The 25,515-nt window shown below is 33.4% G+C and overlaps 1 protein-coding gene across 3 annotated transcripts in view; it reads right to left on the bottom strand.

Annotated features, from left to right (window-relative positions):
- The window catches only part of LOC118181836 (cell adhesion molecule Dscam1-like), a 1,419,238-nt gene that overhangs the window by 235,562 nt on the left and 1,158,161 nt on the right, over positions 1 to 25,515 (bottom strand). For all 3 annotated transcript variants that reach the window (XM_085816859.1, XM_085816860.1, XM_085816861.1), the window contains exons 6-7: positions 8,125 to 8,300; positions 1,210 to 1,479 (exon numbers count right to left, since the gene is read on the bottom strand). In XM_085816859.1, coding sequence (XP_085672985.1) covers positions 1,210 to 1,479; positions 8,125 to 8,300 — 446 coding nt within the window. The remainder of the gene's footprint in view (positions 1 to 1,209; positions 1,480 to 8,124; positions 8,301 to 25,515) is intronic.

Genomic DNA, 25,515 nt, shown 5'->3' with positions numbered 1-25,515 from the left:
CATCTGTCCCTTTACTTAGTTTCAGGTTTATACTCGAAATATTGTTTAATTTATAACTGTTGTTTGTTTTTAACATTGTAGTAATAGATAATTCAATTTGGACAAAATATTTTTGGGCAAACATAAAGTTTTATTTCATATCTTTAATTCTACACTACTTACCTACCTTGATCTATTTAAAATTTAGTAGATGTTTCACATTCACTTTCCATATTTTCAAGTAGAAAACCGTTTGAACAGAAACTGAAAACCTCTTTAAGCTACTCTTCAGTTCATTTTCCCCCATTCGTCTGAAAGATGTTGCAAATTCCCTAAATCTATTTTTCCTTGTTTCCTCCCAGTGTCCGGACATTTGCATATTAAAAACTGGTCGGAAATGGCCAAACCCATAAACCCCTCGGCCATCTAGCTGTCTGGACACCGAAAATGTTGTGCAAGGTGTATCACAAAGGTAAATTCACATTATACCGCTGAGAAAGCAAAAACACGCAGATAATTACAAACCCTGAGATACATAAGATTTATATGGATGATTTCTTTAATTCCTATGAATTATTACCCGTTCTTGCAAACAAAACCTTCATCGGTACAGATACTGTTAGAGAACACAGAATGTCTAAATGACCATATATACCTTCTAATGGTCTAAAAAAAATGGAACGCGGATCTTCAGGTAGCAGGTAGCAGCAAACATCTGTGACATCCTGGGATTCAAATCAGAGTCCGTCGACATTGAAACTGGCACTGCTATTCGACATAGAATAAGTAAACCTCCTGAAATCATATATCTTTAATAAAATATTTGGTTCTTGAATGTATTTCTAGGTGATCAAAAATCTTTCGCGGCTAATTACGGAGCCCACGTAATTTCCTGTTGCGAGACGCTGTAATAAAACCTGGAGCTATATCTTTCAATCCATGATATCTCCTCCTTTCAGTTTAAACTCATTATCTGCGAACTGATAGTTTTACATTTATATACGAATTTAGTAATAGTAAAACTAGAAATAGACTCGTCTTATTCCAAATTACTCTCATTCTATACAAAACCAATCCCTTTTTAGAAAGTATATGAAATTAAAAAAATTACACTGATAACTGTTTTATATTTTAAATCTCAATGATATACGTCAGGAAAGATTTTATTATTTTGGATTAACAATAAGAAAATGTATAAAATGCTTGAATATTCAAGTGCAAGAAACTTACCAGATATTTTCAACTCAGCTGTCCCCTGTGCTCCATCTATATCATTATACACAAAGCACTGATACATTCCTCTGTCCTCCCTTCTCAGTGCTGTAATATGCAACACATCACGTGATAAGAGCTGAACTCGGTTAGAAACAGTAATTTGTCTCTGATCTTTCCTCCAGGAAATTGTATGAACAGGATATCCAGTTACATTGCAGGTAAAGGTAGCTTCTTGTCCGATATTGAGAATTTGATGAGGAGGCAGGAGATTCACAGTAAGAGGAGCTGAAGGAGAAGAATAATTTAGTTAAGAAATTATTCTGAAATATTCCTTTTGGACAGAAACTTTCTTTTTCAAAATATAACTTGCATTAAAATAATTTTCTGATGGAATGAACTGTTCAGTTTGGCCTATCTTCAATGAATCAATCATAATACGAGATTCCATTTTTAAAAGTCTACATTAGAATTTAGAAGCAGAACTTTCTAAGTTAAACTAAACATTTATATGAAACCTTTCATGATATGGTATAAATATCCCTATATATTTTTGTAGGCGGTAAAAATTTTCCTATACATAATGGTAATGCAAAAACATACATACAGTACCATAATAGCGATTACTTTTGATGTAAAAAAGCAAAAACAAAAACAACAGAAAAAAACGAGTAATATGGCCCTCGAGATAAATCGCAACGGGGATTTCGTAAATCTCCGGAACGCTATAATTTTCCATTGCCTCTGATCCAAAGATTTAGCATATGTTTCTATTTTTTATATCTATGGCTTGAAGAAATTACTATGTTTAAATCTCACATGCAATAAGGCATGCAAAGTATATTTGCATTCTGAAGAAGAAGTAACAAGATTATCAGTGTATTTCTTTACACTCTTGTCCATAAATTAAGAATAATTCGGAGTCACGCGGAAATCGAACTCTAAAATAAATATATCACCTGTAAAATCACTACACACATCTTCAGAACTTGGAATTGCCCAGAGTGTCATCTGCAGGCTTTGGCAACGATTCCAAGGTGATGGTAATGTGAGTAGACGTTACAGCACAGGCCGCCCCAGAGTTACAACGACGAATGAGGACTGGTATTTGGCAGTTACTGCCAAAAGAAACAGGCGGAGCACAGTCTAGGACCTGTCCCGTCAGCTCTCTTCAGCCACTGGTACGACAATTTCAAGGCAGACCGTGTACAGACGCTTAGGGCAGCTTGGTCTATATGCTCGTAGACCTGTCAGATGCGTTCCCCTTACTGCAACTCACTGTCGCCTGCGGTTAGCCTGGAGGAGAGAGCATGCATTGTGGATACTGCAACAGTGGGCTTATGTGATGTTTTCCGACAAGTCCAGGTTTAGCTTGCAGTCTGATTCTCGCCGGACTTTCATATGGAGAGCTCCAGGTACCCATTACCACCAAGAAAACATCATTGAACGATACCGTTACGGTGGTGCAGGAGTGCTCGTTTGGGGTGGAATTATTCTGGGTTCCAGAACTGACCTGCATGTTCAAATTGGAACCATGACAAGCCAAATCTATCGGAACGTCATTCTGGAACAACATGTACGTTTGTTTCGGGGCGCCATGGCCGCACAATTTGTGTTTATGGATGACAACACCCGTCCTCACCGTGCAAACATCGTAAGTGAATGCCTTCAATCGGAGGATATCACCCGTATGGACTGGCCAGCATTCTCACCGGACTTGAATCCAGTACAGCACGTGTGGGATATGCTTGGCCGACGAGTTGCAGCCCGTCAACCTCCTCCTACATGTCTACCGGAACTTCGGAGAGCATTGCTTTTTGAGTGGTGTAATATCCCCCAAGATCAGATTGATAATTTGATACTCAGCATGCCTAGGCGTTGTAAGGACTGTATTGCATCGTCTGGGAGACATGCAATGTATTAACAATCATACCAACCATGTAATATTGGTTTTTTGTAAATAGTTTTTTTTTTTTTTTTTTGTAATTTGCTCCAGGGAGAAAATATCGCTAATTTTTTTAATAATATCAAACATATAGCATCTTTTTTTTGCTCTTTACCTTTTGTTGAATAAATAAGCTTTACAAATAAGTCAAATTTGTTTTGCTTCTAACTCTTCCTTTGCCTGATTTTGCATTATCCTTAATTTATGGACATGAGTGTACATCAAGATCATCTAATGTTAAATCATAAGATCATTGTATTGTAGCATTTCTGATTTGAAATAATCGTATACATGTTCCTTAAGTGGTAAAATTACATGAGATCGATTCATGTAATTTTACCTGTTTTATATGAGAGAATATTAAGATTGTTATTAGAATTTTAATTTTAAAACTTCTGGCTTACTTAAATTGAAATATATATTCTTTCATACTACCAAAACATTTGAAGAGAAAGATTCGGGACAAATAAAAATAGTGGGTCAAAATTTAAATGGAAGTAAAAAACAAAAATTGCATCAGGATTTTTAAATACTTAAAATGAGTCAACATATATTGGCAGAGTTAGGAAGTATGAGAAAGCGTACATTCTATGCGACTGTAAAAACGGGTTTAAATCAAAACGAGGTTGAAAATAAGACAGAAAACAGACGAAAATCTCTTTTAACAAGTTCTGTCAATCGATAATTTTATAGGATAGGCAGCGAAAACAGATTTCAGAAGAGGTACAATATTTTAATGATACACTCTGGAAATGAGTTTTGATTGAGCATCTGCATAGAGAATATTGCGCATCCAGTACACAGCTAAAAGATGAAAATTACTGTTAGCATAAGCTTGCACAAATGATCCTTGATCTTGAATCAATACACTGCTAAATCATGAACGGTAGATCATTGAAACATACAATAACTGAAATCATACGATCTGGGAAGCCAATTTTTGCTTATACACAAATGACATGGAACCAGTAGAAAGTTTTAAGCATTTTGTATACTTCAAGGCAGTTAATGAAAGCTTGAATTGGGTGTTGTTTTAAAAATACTACAGCTTAGTCTCTTAAATTTAAGCAGTAAAATACTTAAGTAGATGCTCATAAAGCAGCTCGCCACGTAACTATATGAAGAAGGTTTGCGATATACACAGCGACAATGTATAGCTTCTATCTCATACCACACAGAAAAGTTTTACACTCAAAATATCTTTTACGTTTTTCATGAAGAAGACATCAATACATTTAATATTAAAAAAGCTTTATAAAACTATCAAAACCTATAATAATGCTTAATTTATTCTCTTGAAGTGATTTCAAGAGACTAAACACATCAACTTATTTTATAACTTATCGGGTCACGGCAAAAGTCCGTGCCGTTCTTCACTGGTTTCGCTTCTTCCTATCTTCTTGTGAAGCTTTCGTTTTTCGTTTGTCGATCGTTTCTCTTCAGTTTGGAATTTAATTGTTGAGAACAGAAGCTTGTATATTGTTAATTTGTCAGTTTTGATCATCTTCAAGGCTAATCAGTATGGATTGTCAAGTAGAGAAAAATGAAATTTCCGACATATTTATCGCTCCTTTTGATTACCACATTTTTTGGTCTCTCTAACAACATTCAGGGACAAGATTTCATGATGACGCTTTTTAGCAACTGGTTAACTGATTTATTGAACTTGAAAATACAACAGTTCTACAGGAAAGGCATTGAACTACCTGAATGATAGCAGGCGGTCATTGTCAAAAATGGTGAATTACATCACAGAGTGAATGAGTGTGTGATTATTTATTTATGACATAGCTTATCAATGTCTTGTAATCGTGTACTGTATTGTTTTGTAGTGTAATTTATAGTAATAAAATCATCGCATAATAAAACAGCAACTCAATAAAGGCACACGGGCTTATGCCGAGACCCAATGTTTAGTTTTTTACCTGACAATAAATCGCGTGATTCTAATATAAGAGTAAAGAAACTTCAATACCTTCATTCTTGATCTATCTGCTTCAAGCATACTGCAATCGCAGATAAGGTGATAAACTATTGTCTCGGTCTTCAGCATCCTACTTACGCAAATCAACAGTTTTTGGAATGCTCGTCAAAATTAAAGGATAACTAAAAAATATAGTCACGGATTAAAAGTTTCAGCCAATGTATTGTGTAATTATTTATTTTAACTATGTGTAATTCTATGCAACATTATTTTTTGTGAATAGGTTAACGCACGAAATATGCAGTTAAACGACTGATAATGTTTTGCGCAATCGGCATTTCTATAAAATTCGATTGAAGCTAACGCGGTTTCTGAAAGTCATTAGAATTAAATCCTTTGCACTCGAGGCCTTTTTCGCTCATGCAAACTATCAACTCGGGAGGAGATTTCATATATCTGGTGAATTTCTTACAATTAATTTAAAATAATTTAACAAAAATCTAACGATTCTTTTAGATCTGAAGATACTTGCAGTAATGCGGCTCTTTGATCGGATTCAAACGGTATTTATTCGGATTCCGTGCATGTTATCTGTTCTGAATCTTCTGCCTCTTCTGCATAATCGTTTTTCCTTTCACATTCACCGTCTATTACCCTGAGCTTTGGCATTTTTTGTACCTCTTCATAGCTTCCTTCATCTCTGCCTTCCTCCTTTCTATCATCAAACAGTCTATCCACAGAAATATTTTTTTTTTCGTTTATCAACAAAAAATCGAACTCATATTCAGTTAAACTAATTCATTCATCGTATTCCATGCTTATTAAGCTCCGTGACTTTGGAAATAGTATTCCTATTGCCACGACAATCGAGTACGAACTAATGTCGAAGTCGCATTTATAGCAATACATCTAAAAACGTATTTAAGATAAAAGACTGGGAGGTGTTCTACACGCATGTATTACTGAATACACTCATGATGCGATATTGTCCAAATTAGAACCTAAATAAAGGTCTTTACTACATGAATTATCGCGTCAAACCGAATGGAGATTGGGAGTCTTCTCTCTAGTCCCCGCATCACATCAAGAGTGACCGTAGTCACCTCTCGAGTGAAAAGGGTTAATAGTTATGAGTCAAAGGCATAAAGCAAAGGGGATGAAGTGGTGGTTAATTGGTAGACTCGAAAGGGACCAAATGTAATGCAGATCGCAAACAATATTGATATCTCTCGTATAAAGGATATAAAAAGTTTAAAGTGTCTTTATACTCTTGTATAAAGGATTTGGAACCACACTGCCTAGTGAATGGGGGATAAGGGCAACACCTTCCTCTGAAGACCATTTTCTGTCATTTGGGGGGGGGGCGAAAAAACCATGAGGTAGTTTTCAGGTAATGCAGCATTTCGTGTTTCAAGTGGCTTCGCGATTTTGGGTTTTGTCAACGGTTTGGGCCCCCAATCACTTCATCTTCCAAAAGATACTGTCTCTGTGAAGCGCTCTCATGGTTTGAAGTAGAATCATTACACATGGCAAAAATGAGCTATAAAGCTTTGGTGGAGGTTTTGTAATTTTTAATATATATATCGACGAAGTTATTGGACCCCATCTAATGCTGTTTAGACGTGCTGTTAACCAATATTTTATGTTAATGGAGGACAATGCTCGTCATTATTAAACATCTCTGACGTTAATCATATGTTATAATGTATGGAAGATATCACCCGTATGGAGTGACCAGGTTACTCTTCAGATTTCAACACTTTTGAACATCTGTAATACATGACAGGAAGCCGAAATACTTTGCCGGATCTTTGAATGTCCAAAAAGCGTTTTTTAGGAGAATGGCATGTAACTGCACAAGATTTGATCAAGTGCCTAAATAATCCCGTGAAATCATAGCGTGAGATTTGCTTTTCTGTTACATATTTCCACACAGCACATTACAGAAAGATTTCTTGAAACTGAAAAGATATTATTTTTATCAATTTTATATTTTCGTAAATGTGACTCCTAACTCAATACTTTGATGTTAATTAACTGGTAAACCTGTTTTATTGAACAATGCTTTTGCAAATTTTTGTTTAATCATTTTTCAGTCAATAACATTTATGTCTTATTTCTGTCAATATTTCCTAACTTTAAAGAACGGCGTATGATAAATGCAGTGAAATATAAAGAAAGAGATTGTCGTATATTGAAGAGAAGCTATTATAAATAACGTTCTCAGAAATTTTGTGAAGAACATCGAGCAAAGATTCACTTGAGTTGGTAAGAGTTAGTATAGTAAATGTAATAATTCATTATCTAGCGTACTGTAGTAAGGACACATATACTTAATTAAAAGTTACCAGAATAGGTTTAGTTTTTAGTCTAAGTTACAATGTAAGGTATTTCCTCCCTTCTTTCCGCATGTCTTCTTGGTGTAATTGGAAGCACGTCCGACGTGTATTCGAGAGGTCCGCCATTCGAATCTCGTGGAGTGCACTGCACATGTTTTACGTTCCAGCTCTGATATAAACTTATAATTCTACAGTGGCCCTCGAACTAAAAGGTGGTGGCGATTGGGTTCCCATATCCCCACTCACACTTCAAAAGGGGGATATATGAGATACTTTATCCCTCCTTTCAGCATGCCTTCAAGGTGTATTTAGAAGCATACTCGAAGCGTATTCGAGAGGTCCAGGGTTCGAGTCTCGGAGAGGGCGCTAGATATTTTTAACGTCTTTTGCTTCAAACGAACCTAATGACTCTGCAACAGATTTAATCCAAATTAAATTCTCATTTTGCTCTTAAAAATAAACTTTAATTGAATTTACATAATTATGAAATGCTATTCTTTACAAATATTTTGTATATTTTTGCAAATATTTATAAAGATTGTGATAGACAGATTTCTTGAGACATTCTAATTTTTATTTAAAAGTCTTCTTCAAATCAAAATATCTCAACGTTTACACAAGTAAAAGCTATTAATTACGTTCTTTAAACGTTTTAATAATATATTACAGTAGAATATTTAACACCAATCAGTTTCGTTGGCATCTATGATGAAAAGAAAATAAACCTGTTACTATAAGAGCACTTTCAATTCTCCTTTCACCGATGCTGTTCCTCACGATGCACTGGTATTTCCCAGCATCCGTGCGGACTACTTTTCTGATATTAAGAGTTCCTTGTATCATCCACACTCTTCCGTCTTCTTTAACAGAACGTAGGACACCATTTATATCTTTCATCCACCTGGAAACATAACAAAAGTAATACTCAGCATTATATACAGTGACTCAAATAATACACGAATACATGCGCGCTGCTTTTTCCCTTAAACAGAGAAGTTTGTTGATCTTGTTTTGCTTTATGTTGCAAGGCAGATAAAACACAATATTCTCATCTCAAACGTCAATAGTACACCGAGAAGCAATATCACTTGCTTTTCTGCGTCAGTAAGAAAGTGTTTCTGCATGTACGTTTTCCCCTAGCAACTATGTTTTTGTATATATATATATATATGTGTTTTCCATTGTGATAAGATGGCAGAGAAACAAGACAGAATGAAGATCAGGTGTGCATGCAAATGACTTATAATGAAGGTTTTCAAAATTAAAGATGACTTTAATTGTAAATAACTGCAACAAATCACTTTATTATTAGAGATAAGTGTCATAGAAGTAAGTTTTAACATATGTGTTAATTTATAAGTGCCATTTCACAAACATGCATTCAAACGTAAATTTCATTAGTGATAATAATAAAATAAACGGATTTTTATAAATTTGCGGAGAGACCGTAAACTTTCAAACTCCAGCGATTACTAAAGCAGATGTGAGTGAATAAAGAATTCCTTTCCAGTTATTAAAAATGCTATTTTTGTAGCATTTCTAATATTGCTTCTTTGAAAGATTTTAACATGGCCGTCTTAATATTTCTTCAATATTCTTTTGACTCCAAGCATTCTTACACACGTTTTAAAAATGGATGGCATAAATTTTTATTTCATTTATTTTGTAGTTATTTTATCATTAATAGCTAATTATTTATATTAGAAATTCGTAAGAAAAACCCCATTCAAATAAAAACAACTCTTGAAATATTCACAGCAGACTTAGGAACTTCAGTTTCCATTTTGATAAGTTATTTAATCTAAAATAATCTCCATTGGGTCGGTGCTTAACGTACTAAATAAAAGTTCGAAATTATGTACTTGCTACATGAAGATAAATAGAACTCGGCTCTTGATTACTAATTATGCACTTTGCGCATAATTAGCTTGGGTCGGTGCTTAATAAGTATTAACGTACTAAATAAAAGTTCGAAATTATGTACTTGCTACGTGAAGATAAATAGAACTCGGCTCTTGATTACTAATTATGCACTTTGCGCATAATTAGCTTGGGTAGGTGCTTAATAAGTATTAACGTATTAAATAAAAGTTCGAAATTATGTACTTGCTACGTGAAGATAAATAGAACTCGGCTCTTGATTACTAATTATGCACTTTGCGCATAATTAGCTTGGGTCGGTGCTTAATAAGTATTAACGTACTAAATAAAAGTTCGAAATTATGTACTTGCTACGTGAAGATAAATAGAACTCGGCTCTTGATTACTAATTATGCACTTTGCGCATAATTAGCTTGGGTAGGTGCTTAATAAGTATTAACGTACTAAATAAAAGTTCGAAATTATGTACTTGCTACGTGAAGATAAATAGAACTCGGCTCTTGATTACTAATTATGCACTTTGCGCATAATTAGCTTGGGTCGGTGCTTAATAAGTATTAACGTACTAAATAAAAGTTCGAAATTATGTACTTGCTACGTGAAGATAAATAGAACTCGGCTCTTGATTACTAATTATGCACTTTGCGCATAATTAGCTTGGGTAGGTGCTTAATAAGTATTAACGTATTAAATAAAAGTTCGAAATTATGTACTTGCTACGTGAAGATAAATAGAACTCGGCTCTTGATTACTAATTATGCACTTTGCGCATAATTAGCTTGGGTCGGTGCTTAATAAGTATTAACGTATTAAATAAAAGTTCGAAATTATGTACTTGCTAAGTGAAGATAAATAGAACTCGGCTCTTGATTATTAATTATGCACTTTGTGCGTACGTGAGGCATTATATTACATGTAAGTTATTGAATTTAGTTCCCTTATACCATATCTTGCTCTCTTGTAAATCAATTATTTTTAGTACTAGATTCATTAAATATAATAGAAATTGAAGAATTACACATAAAAATACTATTTGCATACGAATTATTAGTGCAAGTCCTGCTAGGGACGACAATTGCATATATAAGTCTTGATGTTACCAAATAGCATGTCAAAGGAAGATTTGCGTTTAAAAAGATAAAAGGCCATAAAATAAAACTAAGGTTTTGTATATGTAGAGATTTATATTTATTTTAACTATTAAGTTAAAGTTTAATTTTAAACTTTTCTATAAGCCTTCATTACTCTAATTGACAACGCGGGAATATTTAAATTTAGTAGGGCTCGTGAAGGAATGCAACTTCTAACTTGTGAAGAAAGAGTTTAAAAATAGAGGTTCGGTAAGAAAGTTAGAGAGAAAAGTTAGAGTTAGGCTATTCCCGTCACCTCCGTTGCGTGAGCTTGTACCCTGAGTTATCTTTGATTTACGTGGCATAATTGTATTTACTCGACACGGGCTTAAGTAACAGGAATTATCTGAGCCCTGTAGCTTAGTACTACTAGTTGTGCATATTGTTACGAAATGCCCAGGCACGGTAAGATAGCTTCGCGGCAAAGCAGCTTTAGGGTTGTCATAAAACAGCAAGGAACGGTAAGGTTGCCACATTTGGCGAGAAATCACCCATTTGGCGACATTTTGCGACAAAATTGGCGATATGCCATGGACGGATGGAGAACCTTCTGGAACGAATTCTTACCGGTTTAGACCAGAATGTTCTCGAACACAAGCCAAAAGCTATATATACCCTACTGGTACGCGGAGAGTGCTCCTCGTCGAGTGCGATATAGTTGGTGTCTCGTCTAGCAAGTCAGTCTGTAAGGAGTCGATCGAGTTGACAGCAGGCAGCGAGTGCCGAGTGGGTCGTCGAGTGCACCGAAAGAGTCTCGTAGTGTATCGCGGTTAGTGCATCGTCGAGAGACCATGTTGAGCTCCGGGAACGACTGAACCGAAGAGTCGGGAGGTGTGTTCTGTGTGTCGTCGTTCTGTGTGTTAAAGAGCTAATAAAGGGTACTTTTAACCCTTCTTCTGTGTAGTTCCTAACAGAACTTACTGAACGTAGGATTCTCACTTAGAAGTTAGACAAGTAGACCCTACATATCAATTACGTAACATACGTTGTTAGCAAAGTCTTATAAATTACAAAATATTGTCCTTAAAAATTATACACATTAAATAATTAAAAAGTAAATATGTATATATTATTAAGAACTGCGTTTAAAGCTTTTAAATCTATTAGTTTTTTTAATTAACAATAGAGAGATTAAACAGAGAGAGGTTAACAGAGATATTAATATTTGTTGAATGAGTGTAATTAAATTTGAAAGTTTGTTGATTAAAAGAAGTACATGTTGCCAACACATTGGTACGTGGAAAACAAGACAATGGCAACATATTCCATTTAGTTTTTTTCGATTAAATAGTAACGAGAAGTACTTGAAGTTTAATGTAATGGACAGAGTTTTAAATCGTCGTTGAATAATCAAAATTTTAGTAGTTCGAACGAATTATAAAATAAATTTTTAAAAAAATTCGAAACCAAAAGTTCCGGCATCGAGTAGCACATGTTCCAATGGAGGATTAATGGTTAAAATTTGGTGGTTCTAGGTGTCGCTGCTTTTTTCAGAATTCGAAAAACAAACATACATACACGTATACATAACAGATCCTGCATTATTGAATAAGCGATGCAATAACTTCCTCTTGTTTAAAAAATATTAAGCTATAAAAAGTAAAGATTACACAAGTCATCAAATATTTTATTTACGTTTCAATAAAGAGAATCTACAACTTGAGTAAATAAAATGGAACAATAAACGACTGAAAAACCTCGTTAGCTTTGAAAGAAATATTTATTTTTCTGCAGATCTCGTAATTCGCATTTGAAGACAAAGTGAATTTATTCCCCCCCCCTTTTTTTGTTCCTTTTGCATCACCACGAGACAGAAACAACAATTAATCCTGAACCATTTCGAAGCAACTTCAGAATGTTACGTATATAAATTAAATGTTATATTCGTTACGAAAGAAATAAGTAAAAATAGCAAGAAATTAAAATTTGCTTCTTTAATGCCAACTAATTAAAGTTGTTCACTACAACACCTAAGTTTTCATTCTTCTCTAATGAGCTTAAACTGACATGAAACAACTTTTCAAGTTACATGTTTGTAAATAAAATAAAATAAAAATCCGTTTCGGTTTTGCACTAATTCGCGACTAGTTAACTTTAATTGATTAAGAGCTCACTAGTTAGACAATTTCTCTGCGAAAGCTTCCTGCTTTTACGAAGTAACTTAATCCCAAAAAAGTATCACACATATAATTTCAGATATATAAAAAAGGATTCTGATATGAAATTGTTTTACTACATATTTTACGACAAAGCGACGTGTAAATTTCGACTTGTAATAAAATCCTTTTCAGTAACAATGAATAATTTATTGTATATTCACAAGTAAATTAACAGTATCTTAATGGGCTTCTGCGAAACTTAATAATGTGCTTATTAATTTTCTGCTATATTTTAAACGCTTTTATAATTTCTTATCTCAGATGGAGAATAAATATTTAAATAGGACTGAAATAAGTGACGCAAAATAGATAAAACAGATTCAGTTTTTATCTGCTTAGGCATAAGAAGCCTCAAAACTAGTGCTGAAATAAAGTATATATATGTGTGCGGGGAAGACGCCTTGTTTATAATTTATCTTTCTATCTGTATATATAGAGAGAAAGATATATATGTATATATATATATATATATATAAATTACATACGAGGCGTCCCAAATAAAAATAATATGCCAAAATAGTTCTGAGAAACATGCTGATTTAAATTTTTCTTCATTAGCGGCCCTAGATAAAATTGAATTTACGGCTCTATTTATACAATGCGTAATTAATCATTTTCATGAAGTATTAAAGAACGTTGCTTAAGACGTTCATTAATTAAAACAGATACCAACATGATACATCAACAAATGTATAATAAAAGCGTTTCTGGTATATCAATAGACTTATAGTATATAATGATTAATCAGCCAATAAAATGTTCAAATGTTTCAATTTCGGACTTTCATTCCATAAAAAGAACCACTGACACTTATACATTTAGCATTTTGAGAGTATCATTTCTTATAGGAAACTTGGGCGAAGACCTTTCGGCTCCTTTTGAATTCATTAAATAATTAACCAGTTTTAAACTGATAAATATCTTTCTCTTGTTGCATTACTTAACTACGTAATTAAGTAACTTCTTAATAATGTTTCATTCTTAGAGAAATGATGCAGTTTTGTTAGTTTATTTGAATTTGTAGATGTAGAGCTTCATAAATTTTGTTTTCTCGCGCTTGAACTGCTGGCTATCTAAAATGCAACACCGTGAAGGAAGCATCCAAACAGCATGAAATTTGCATCATATGAATACTGCGATGGAACATCTAAAAATGATTACGATTTCAACGCACATGCATGTCATGGGCTACTGCAGTGCTCCTTACAATCCGTACGTAAAAAGGCAGGAATGATTGCTGTTTTGAATAACGTGAATTGGTCTGACGTGAGATTTTTCGTTACTGCAGCTTCAATATTCCAAGTAGAAAAATATGGCCGCCTTTCAACCACGTTTCTGAGTTAAGCAGAATTCTGAGTTTACAGCAATCTAATGATTTTGGAATGTAATTGCCTCTTTTCAAGTAATATAAATTTTCTTTACAGACGACCTCTTTACAGTCACCTGTAAAGAAGTATTCCTGCTATTTTCTTCTCTGTTGAAATCCACTAGTAAAAATTAGAAGGAATAAAAATCAAATGCATAAATAGCTACAGCTTCTGAAACCCAGGAAAGAAACCCGATTATTTTTGAATACATCGACTGGGAACTCAGACCGATACCATGTGGTATGATACTACTAGGTACGAACGATGCAAGAATAAATCTTGCTGAAGACATGATTAAGTATCCGGCAGCACTATGTGATGCAAACGATCGAACCTAGAGTAGCAACCAAAGACAGTAAAAGTTCAACCATTTCAAGCCAAGCGAATCTTTCACCTGATGAAAAAGAAGACTCCGGTGCTACGATGGAAGTCTGAACTTCCGCCAGTTTTTATGAAAGGCACGGGTCTCATATAGAAGCAACTCACTGACAATCTCGAAGAAGCTAAATTAGAGGCCAAGTATGAAATCAAATTTGAAATGGATATAACATTATACGGCAGCAATGTTCAACGCTAAATCACCACTCTCCTAGAGGAAGATTAAATCTAACATCACTCTATCCTCCTCTCATTCTTTTACTTTTTTTTAATTACAATTAAAATTTGTCCCCGGTTTCCCCTCTGTAAGTGTGCAATTAGTTTGTAATTAGATTATTGCAATGTAAGTTTTTTCCCATTACAATTTCAGCTGCATTATAAATTATTCTTACACCTAAATTTCAATAGATTAATAATTTGCAATAAATTTCGAGTAATCTTTTTCAATCCACAGAAATGCATAAATTAAAGTGAAATCTCCGTGTTATATCATTTGTTTTTTAAGCACTATATTTTATATATACTTATTTTGTACTATAAATGCTACACAGAAAATTTATGTTCCACAAGATATTTAGGATTTGTATGCAGATTTTAACATATTACATAGCATTAAAGGGAACTGTGTTGTATCATAAGAGTATCCGTAATTTATTTGTGATGGTCTTTCATTCCGAATTCTACAAAAGTTGCCTGAAATAGATAACCTAAGCTATTTGGCTACCCTTTATCAAGTTTCATAATGATTAATTGGAATTCCCGCAATACTGATCGATTAGTCCTTATTTCTAACCATCTGGCGGTACCTGAATAGTTATATGTTAGCATTAATTTGCTTGAAATTATGAACTGATTCTATGTATTCGCTATTCAGCTGAGCCCATTGAAAATTAAAACTAATTCCTAAATAAATGAGGCTTTTTTGTCTAATTAAAGTTATTAACTTAACTGAAATGTTTTTACATAAATGTACACTAAGTTAATTGGAAGTTTTTGCTTATTTCACAAAAAAACGGAGTTTTTAAAATGTGTGTATTTTTTAATGGTTTTTATTCTTTCTCAAAAAAAAAAAACTGCTATCATTAATAATTTCATGCTTTAGAAGTCTTTCGATATAATTTGTCCCTGAGGGAGAATGAGAGATTTTCCATACATGAAAGGATGATTCTTTGAAGTCTTTTTAAGAGCAAAATTTCTCTTCAGTTCTCTATCTCAGCACTTAAATGTACCGTATCAGCCTAAATATAAGACGATTTCCGGAAGAACGCGACCCTCAGGTTTGAAAGCTTTTCAGATGGAAAAAACTGCGTTCATATAAAAGAAGCCTTCACATATTACTATGATGTTCTATTTCAAATAAGAAAAGTAAATAAATGGTCTCAGTACCATACTTTGAAGTAATGCAAAGAACAAGATTTTTATTTTATTTTGATATTAAGTTGGTGATAATTTATCTCAGTAAGTGTTTTCAAATGATACGTTGCATATATAATAAGGTAATATTTTCAAAAAGACTATTAAAGTTTCGCTGAAAATTTGTCAAATTTCTGTCGATATCAAAGAAAAACGTCGCCTTGTTTTTCAAAACTAATATATATTAAAATGAACTATACAGGCATTACAATGACGGGTTCAAAATCTTTGATAATAGTCCAGATAATAGAAGCGCATTCAAACACACGTACATTTTCATGCAGAAGAAGTGCACGCAAATAATAAATATAAAATAAGCGGGGTATCTTCTTTTCTTGAAAAAATCTGATATGGACTTCACATGACTTACGCCCTGTTAAATAATTTTTTACTGCACTTCATTTAAACTTACTTCCTTGAATGCGCCGAGCGGTAAAGTCGCTGAACACTGGTAGTTCGGTCCGAGGTTCAAATCCCGCGGACGGGCTGGCTGCATGGGCGTTTTCGTGGTTTTCCCCATGTGTAACGTGTATACGAGCCAGTTTCCCTTAGAAAGTCCTCCACGAAGGCATCCCTCCCTTTAGGCAGATAGCCGTCGTGTGCTTTGCCATAATTAAATACACCACTACTTCCTTGAATGATTCTAACTTAATTAAAAGATTCCTTAAGGCAAGTTGAAAATGACGTAAAAAACCGCAAATTTTGAATTTAAATATCTCAATCATTTTTTGTCGTACGGGAGTCATGCTAAAACGTGAATATTTTCGTGATTTAAAACACTTCTGTAATTGGAAGTACGACCGACGACGCGAAAATAAAGGTCAGGTAAAGATTTTCAAGCAGGTTTAAAGGTGCTCGTATATATATATATATATATATATATATATATATAATTTTGGTATTGCCGATGGCAATAAAAAAGGGAGGTGCACAATTAGATATTATAGTAGTTTCATGTAAAGAATTTCAACAATGTACTGCTAATTGCTTTTGAGTTATGCGAGATTGCGAGGTATACATAAGTATGTACGTACGTACAGAAGTTATGAAAAATCCCTTTTGAATCCATTTTAAATAAATTTTACAATCCGCTTAGGAAAAGAGATTTCTTTATTCCATCCATATGTGCGCACGTCACGTAAAAGAATAGTCAACATAGATTCTGGAACTGAGAAAAAGCATATTTCCGTTGAAATATGATACCCGAAAGTGTTAGCAATCACATCATTTCCTTTACTTCCCACTGTTAAATCCACTTCCACTTCTTAAATCTTACTGTCCTAGATCGTTGATATGGAGAGACTTCTTAAAAGACTATCACAACTGCAAGTTTGATTTTTGCCTTTACATGCCTGTCTTGTATTCTGTATGAAAGATAAAAAATATGAAACCAAATTTCTAAATTTAATCTGCTATAACATCTTTTATGTAATATAAAAATATGAAAGTAAATTTCTAAATTTAATTGGCTATAACCTCTTTTATTTTTATTTAAATCTGAGACTTCATCTCTCTCTGTCTAAAAATAACGCTACATGTCTAAACTGCGTCATTCAAATTAATCATGCGATCCTACGTAATGCTTAATGCAGATGCCTCTTGACCAATCACCAAATTGTAAAACAAAACTTAAAACGGAAACTGTTTGACTCCATCTCCTCTTCCTCTGCATTACTACTGCGACACTCTCTCTTCTGGCTTATGCTTTCATCCTGTTAAGACGCTTTGTTGCAATCATCTATGCTCTGTAATGATCGCTTATATCACAATTGTATCAAAATTATTCTGGAAATAGGCACGTTTGGAGTGCCAAGTGATTGTGGCCACAAAATGTGAATTTAAAGAAAAAAGGAATTTAATCCGGCTCGACTGCTTCTTCTTCAAAATGGATGGACGCTCTAAGCATCAAGTATCTACGCCATCAGTTCTGCTACGCATCTACATTTCAACGTTCTTACATTCAATGCTTCCAAATGTGTGCTTTATTATTACATTTATAATCGTACATAGACATATAATTTAAGCGCAACATTTAGTCACACATTAGGTGTACGCAACTGGATGTTAATAGGAAAATTAAACATTTAACAATTTAATCTATATTTTAGTAAAAAAAAAAAAAGAGAGAGAGAGAGAGAAGAAGAAGTCCGTAAAATTTTCTTAGTGAAACTTCAGGTTTGAAAAAAAAAAGCACTTCCTAATTCCTCAAGTGCAACTGCAGTAAGAATACATTAGGTTAATTTGTTAACGCAATGCAACTCAAGGGCTAGCTGCCTGTTGAAAAGATGTCTTTTCGGAGGATATTTTAAGACAAAATGGCTAGTAAGCATGCTACATATGGAGAAAACCACGAAAGCCAGCCATGCAGCCGGTCATTTTGCCGAAATTCGAACCCCAGCCGAGCTCCCACTATCCATTGACTCTGGTGGGCTGCTTTTACAAGATATTGCTATTATATGATGTGAATATTTGAAAATATTTATTATGTATGCATTTGCATTACTATTGTATCATGATGCTTTCTAAAATAGTTCGTACGCATAGAAAATTATAACATGTAAATAGCCCTATTGAGTAACTAAGAACAAAATGATCTTGGCAATGATTTCGAACGTTCTAGATACTTTGATAAGGTAGCTGATATTTTAAATTTGGAAAACCTTTACCAATTTTTGAGTTGGGGGTTAAAATACCTTACTGTTTACAATATACAAGAGCAGATATAAATTCGATAAGTTATTTTTCATGATTTTAAGATGTGATGAGTTTTTGCGAAATAGTTTTATGCTTAAAGTTCTTTATATTTATGACGATATCAAAGTCTATGTTGATTTGGCGAGAATATAAGTCGATTGATCTTCTAGTTTTCTGTGTATACACTGCTGCGCTGTCTGTGTATACATGAAACAAATTTCAGTACTTTTATCGAACACAGCGGAATTATTTTTTTAGTTTGAGAATAATATTCGCGATGAAATTTAGATTGCCTAGACCAATATGACACGCATAAAAAATATAGTTTTAAATTATCATCTGAATAACGTTGCTAAGGTTCCAGAAAAACAAATTTTGCTGTTCTTACAGTGTTTCATTCGTTAGATATCTAAAAACATACCGAAATTTTCCATTAAAAACTCTCAGGTTTCTAACTTTTTAGAGACATGAAATATCTGGAAATTTTTTACGTCCAATCTAACTCATAAAGCATTCAACACAATCCCAAATTATTCTTAAAGATTCGAGAAAATTTATTAAAAAACTAAATTTTTTAAAAAATAAATTTCATGGATTTTCCTTAAAATGTAGTAGCCCCAAAGAGGTTAATTTTCTCGAAACTGAATTTTGCGGCGTATCACTATGAATGTAGATCCACGCTTAGATGGCTGATTCGCTTTTCAAATTGTTGCCACCAGATGTTACCGTCATGTATAATTTTTAAAGAAATTATATAATTAATAATTTATATTAAAGCACGATGATACCTAAAAATATCACATTTTCAATAACGTCGTTCTACACATGAACATATGCACATGGAAGCTCCAGTATTGAATTTCGAATCTGAATTATTTATTTCGTATTTTGTAAAACATTGATGAATTTTTCTTAACAAATTGAACGATTTGACAGCGAGCAGCGGCAACATGTTTTGAAATAAAAAATTGTTCTTTCCAGCATGTGATACTGTTCCCGTTTGGATAATTTTTATTTTTTATTAACGTACTCTGATCTGTGAAAGAACTGTATTGTATAAATGAAATGCTTTTATCTCCGCGCCAGCGTGTTTCTATTCAATGAAGCAAAAGTTATTTTTTTAATTTAATTTTAGAAGTTTATTGAACCATGCGATTTGAAAGCAATAAACATAGATCTTAAGATCTTAAGAATATTTTTTCTACTTTCCAATATGATTGATTTAAATGAACATGTATTAAAATCCTGAGATTTATATATTCAATTTATCTAATAACATTTCAGTATCAGGTATACATCTGGTCACGTTCAAGTTTACGCTCGTTTCTAAATGCGTATGTACTATGCAATTTGTCTGCGTGAGAAATGTTTAGGCTATCATTAAAGCCGAAGCCTACCAGCGGTTTGCGGGAAAGTAGCTGAACACTGATAGTTCGGTTCGAGGTTTGAATCTCGCGAATTGGTTGTTGATTGCATGGGTGTTTTCGTGATTTTCCTCACGTATACGAGCCAGTTTCCCTTGAAACGTCTTCCACGAAGGCATCACTTTAGACAGACAGTTCTTGAGTGCTTTGCCATATTCAAATAAATCAAAAAAAACTCTGACAGAAGAAAGCAAAGTTGGCTCAGAAAGGGGAATGTGTGCAGTAGTGTGCAGTAGTTGAAGACTGCAGCTGAAATTTTCTTCATTAGTTCTTTCATTTCTTCAGATTTAAATGTTCATAACTTTGATGCATTAAATTTGGTAATTCGGGTATTAGAATTGTTTTCAGCCTTCTATTTAAAAAGAAATAGTTTGGTTTGATGACAATGCAAAATGCAGGCCTCAGATTTGAGAGCTTTAACCCTTAAATACTCCTCACCAGTACTTAGAATGAATTCCAGGAATCGAAAAAGACCCAGACATATTCCGCGATTAAATTTTGCGTTCAGAAAGTAATAAATTTAATATAATAGTATATTTTGCTGTTTAGTATTCTTAGAAACTATTACGGCAATGAAAGTAAAACATAAAAGTAAAAAATACTTACAAAGTCTGGTTTACTTTGCATGAATTACTATTAATATGAATATTAAAAATATTAAAAAATATATTCTTCGTAACGGTTATAAACTGTTTTGAAACCGTTTTAGCATATAAAAAGCTGCATTTTGCACAGATAAGTGTACTTTTATCCATTTTTTTATTAAGTGGAACTTTCCTCGCTTCTTCCCAATTCCCGCATCATCAGAAGCAATAATTTCCTTGAACTTTCAACATAACTGCACTTACATTAATATATTTAATCGCTTTCCTGCTTGGAAGATATTCTATTGTTTCTATAAGTGTTTTTCGATGACTTTCACTCAAGTTTTTTCGAAATAATTTTTTGTTGATAAGGGCAATCTTTTTCTTACTACTTATTTATTTTACAATAAAGCGCAGAAGCGTTATATGCTAATACATCTACATATAATGCTAAATACAGAGAATGTTTAGACAATTTTACTTCGATTTGGGAGTTGTTTAATCAAAGTTTAAAACGTAAAGATCACTCTTTTAAATGTTCGGTCTGATAACCTTTTCCTGGACTATATGCCTGCTTCGTGATTTCCATGATAGAAGGTTTTTTTTTTTTTTTTTTTTTTTTTTTTTTTTTAATAAAATTTCCAGTTTTACTGATTTTTATTCCTCTTTCACTACTTCAAAGAGTCCATCAATATCGTTGGGTTTGACCTTAGGAAGCTCTCTTTTCAAGAGACCAACGGCACAATAGTGGAGAGGTGAATGTGAGGGGAAATGCAGGAATACGTAGAGAAGGTATGTTTGCAATATCGGTATCAGTCTTCCCTTTTGTAAAGAATATAGTGGGACTTTTCGAAGTATGCTCTTTTTGTTTTGTCTAGGTGAAATTTCTCTTTGAAAGTAATTGGGATAAAGAAAAGAAATTTCTTCTGTAAATATCGGGACGCAAAACTTCGTCATGATAGGACGTTGAGTTGATTTTAACAATTTTTTCACTCGCATTGCTCGTATAACCAGACTCCTAAAATAGTTATCCTTAAAAAGAAAAAGGATATAATAATTTTAACGAGTCCAATTAATTTATAATAAAAGAGTTGAATATTTCTAATAAGACATCTCATAATTTCAATACATGTTTACTTAAATCAGGTACATTACAGAATAGAAAAAAATATTCTTAATAACTCTGTTTATTGCTTTTAAATCGCTTAGTGTATTTATTCAGTAACTTTCCAGATTAAATTTGAAAGCTAAAGCAATTATACCTTTTTTTCTCCCCTTCAGAGTGTAGCTACTCCCTTAACAAAAGCTAGTCACGTTATTAGCCGGAAAGGAGCATCTAATGTCGAAATGGGATTTTGTTTCGCTCTAATATAAACGGCGTTTCACTTCTCAAGTTGTTGCTAACAAATGTTATCACCTTGTATTAATTTTAAAGAAATTAAATAATCTTGTAGAAAATATGTACGCTTACTTTATCTTAAGCTCTTACTTTATCCTAAAGAAACTTACATTATCTTGCAGAAAATATGTATGTAGACTGACAGACAAAGGAATATGAATTGCAGATATTTGAATATAAAATACATTATTCTTTCTTCACAAGAATTTATTCAGCTTTATATTCCTGGATTGAAAACTGAAACTGACAAACGATTCTTAGTATCTTTACCACTGAATCTCGATTTTGACTTCGCAAATAGAAGAATATTTGCCTGTTAACGACTGAAATAATCATGATTTTTTTGGGGGGGAAGAAAGCATTCTTCGACAAATGGCTTGTTATAAAAGTATTTACTCTTTCTATCCATTGCGATTTGTATTAAACAAGGCACTGCTTAACAGAAAAATTCTTTACAGTTAGCTAAAGTTTGCGTAAATGCAAAATAAAAGCGATAAAGGCATATGAGTATTCCCGGAAATTGGTCACTGGAGATCAAAGGTTTCCAGCAGATTGATTTGCTCATAAAGTGAATTTTATGTATTTTAATTTCGTTCCTGCGCACAGTTTAATAAAGTAATTATTTCGTATTTAAAAAAATGTGGCAAATCCATTTACCATACAAGAAAGGGAGTCACAAGATGTAATTCTTATATTTCTCTTAATTGTTATTACATACTATTATTCTCTTGTTACTTTTAACTGTCGAAAATATTCATCTAGATTACAAATATTACACTAGTTAATGAAAACTATTCAAGTACATGCATTTTTTAGTTTCCAATTTAAATAGTGAATATTCATTAAATCTCATTTCTCGCCACTAATTCAAAAATTTAGATATGAACACTAATGTTCTTACTATGCGTTTAGGTATTTTATGGTAAAGGTATTCTCCTTGAATACCTTTACCATAAAATGCTTGAATGACTTAATTATTATGTATGCTAACTGCTTCTTACTCGAGAAAGATGGAATTCTTTTTCCTTCTCAAAGAAAAATGGTAATTATGGAAACTAAAGAAGTAGTTGTGTTTAGTATTACCTAAAACGAAATTGTTTCCCAGAATTCCCGAAAAAGAAACCAACAGCATATAAATGAATAATTTTAAAAAATGTTTCACGCTTGTTTATTTTGAAAAAAAAATTATTCTCGAAACAGGTTGTTTCAAGGAAAAGAAAAGTAGAAAAGATAACGGAATGTTTTTCAAATATAGTGCCCTCTGCGCAGTTGGTCCGTCCAAAAAAATTACACGTTTTGCAAGAAAACTTGATCTTTTCTATCTTGTAATATATTTCAACCATAAAAGTTTTCTCCTCCTTCTTTTATTATTTTTTTTTCCGGAATAAGCACTTGTTTTACTTCATTTAAAGTGATGCATCTTTTATTACTTCTTTAAGTAGAAGCTTCCACATTAAGTTTCATTAAGAACATAAATGCCAAACATTGTTTCTTAAAACAGTAAGTAAAATATTATTGAACCATATGGCATTGCTTGCTATGTATGTGTACATTTAGTGATGAAGAAATCAAAATAATTTTCTTCTGGATTTAGAAATCTTTAAAAAAAGCTAGCTGCTCAAAAAATGCTTAGAAAAATGATGTATAAAGAAAATATTCATATTTGAGACATAATGTTTTTATCCCTTTGAGAGGCATAGACTTCAAAAGAAATGTAGGTGGTGTAACAGTTGAGAAAGGAGGTTAGACAGGATATATTCTGCAACAAAGAGCGAATCCTTTCCTGCCTGTAGACGTAAATACAAGGGCATGGCATTTGTGTAATGGGACGTAGCTGTCCCAGCGGGATACGAAGGGACTTCTGACAAAAAATGATGATGCTAGGATCACGCCGAATGGCGTTTTCTACAAATAAGATAGATGAGGAGGAGTTGAGATGTTAGGCGTTGCTGCTTCCTTCCGCAGCCAAATATGAGCCCCAGATATTTCCGTTTAAAATGCTCAGTTTTTTTTTAATATATTTTATTTGCGTCTGCTAGCATTTTGCTTGAATGAACGACCCTACAACATTTTCGTCTTATTTTCTGAAAATATTTAGGTCGAGTTTGTGTCGGCATAAATTGGAACGGCTGAGAGTAATTTGAACTATGTCATCCGTGTCGAGTTATGGGTAAGGGGGGGAGCGAAACAGAAATTACTTACATATTTTCCGGAAATACATTTCGGAAGCGATTTATATTACGTTTTAGCGATTAAGTCGGCACAATATTAAAAGATATAAATTCGTGAAATTGTTTTTACGTCAACGAGCTCTTGTGGCAAAACACGATATGTTTACATAATGGTTTCAGCTTCTTGTTTACAAATAGGGAGTGAAATTTATTTTACAAGAATTTACGCATTTCTAAACGTTGTCATTGTATAAAATTTGGTGGAATTTATTTATGTTTAAGCTTTAATAAGTGCTAAATAAATATTCTAACGCATACAACTGTTCAGTACACGTCTGATTAAAATAAAAAAAAAATCGCGATATTCAAAAAATTGTCTTTGAATGTCGAGAAAGTTTTTACTGTTTTTGGAGAAACAAAGGATTAATTTCTAAAATGAGTTGAAATTTTATATATATGTAATAAATATGAAATAAAGCTTCTATTTTACCAATTCTTAAAATATAGTCCTTTATATCTTTATCATAAGAGAAAGAAGTTACCTTTAATTTGGAAAATCAGTTTAGAAGTAGCATATTCTATGAATTACCCGAAACAGAATTGCACCATCACAGTTCAAAACTTACAATATTAATATTGGCAGCATGCAAAGTGTTTCTCAGTGCATCAAAACTATTCTAAGAAAAGTGAAATTAGCATAGCGCAATGTGTTGAAATAGCTGTTGACAGGCTTCTGGAGTCCTTCGAGTACTAATCAAGCAATAAAGAATGAAAACAAAATTCTTAAGGAGAGATAAAAGAATCAACTATATTGTACTGAAATGGTCCGGCATTCCATCCTGTTGCTGCGGTCACTAATGGTGTAACTCTCCGTGGCTCCGTCGAGAATGGCAAAGGGCCTGTCGTAAGGTGCTTTTCTCCTTTCTAGCGTTCATCGATGGGTCGTCATGGGGAAGCATCTTCCGTGGGCACATTTTCTTCGTCGGTCATTCGCTCCGTTCTCTTGTCACTTGTCGGTTAACTTCGTAGAGACCACTCGTACCACATCGTAGCGAGGCGGAATCCTTACAGCAGGCAAATCTCGTCGACACTCATAAATCAAGTATTAATGCATGCCCTTAGATTGGCAGGGGGTAGAAGGCAATAATCGTCTCATACTTCCCACGAAAAGACTTCAAGCACTTAATAAAATGAACACCTCTGGCAGGAACATTAAAATAGTCCTCTATTTGACTCTTGAAGAATATTTGAGCTAAACAGTGCAAGACGACCAGATAAACGCTTCAAGAGTGTCAGCAGCACAACGAACAAGCAGAATCAAGATCCCAGAGAGAGAGAGAGAACACTCCAATTTTCTCTCTTAAATACAGATAAGAATTTTTTTTCGGACAAACTCGCTCGTCAGAAGCTTCAAAAGTCCAATCTTTGTTTTCCAAAACCAGTCATGTCTCTACTGCGCAAGACCGCTACCGATGAAAATTCGCCAATTCTCTCGGAACCAGCTAGCCAAAATCCT

Source organism: Stegodyphus dumicola, chromosome 5 (assembly GCF_044657685.1).
Source record: "Stegodyphus dumicola isolate Sdum_Otavi_A_Nest chromosome 5, ASM4465768v1".
Classification (NCBI taxonomy): domain Eukaryota; kingdom Metazoa; phylum Arthropoda; class Arachnida; order Araneae; family Eresidae; genus Stegodyphus; species Stegodyphus dumicola.
Note: the sequence above shows the minus strand (reverse complement) of the source record. Positions and strands in the feature narration are given on the sequence as shown.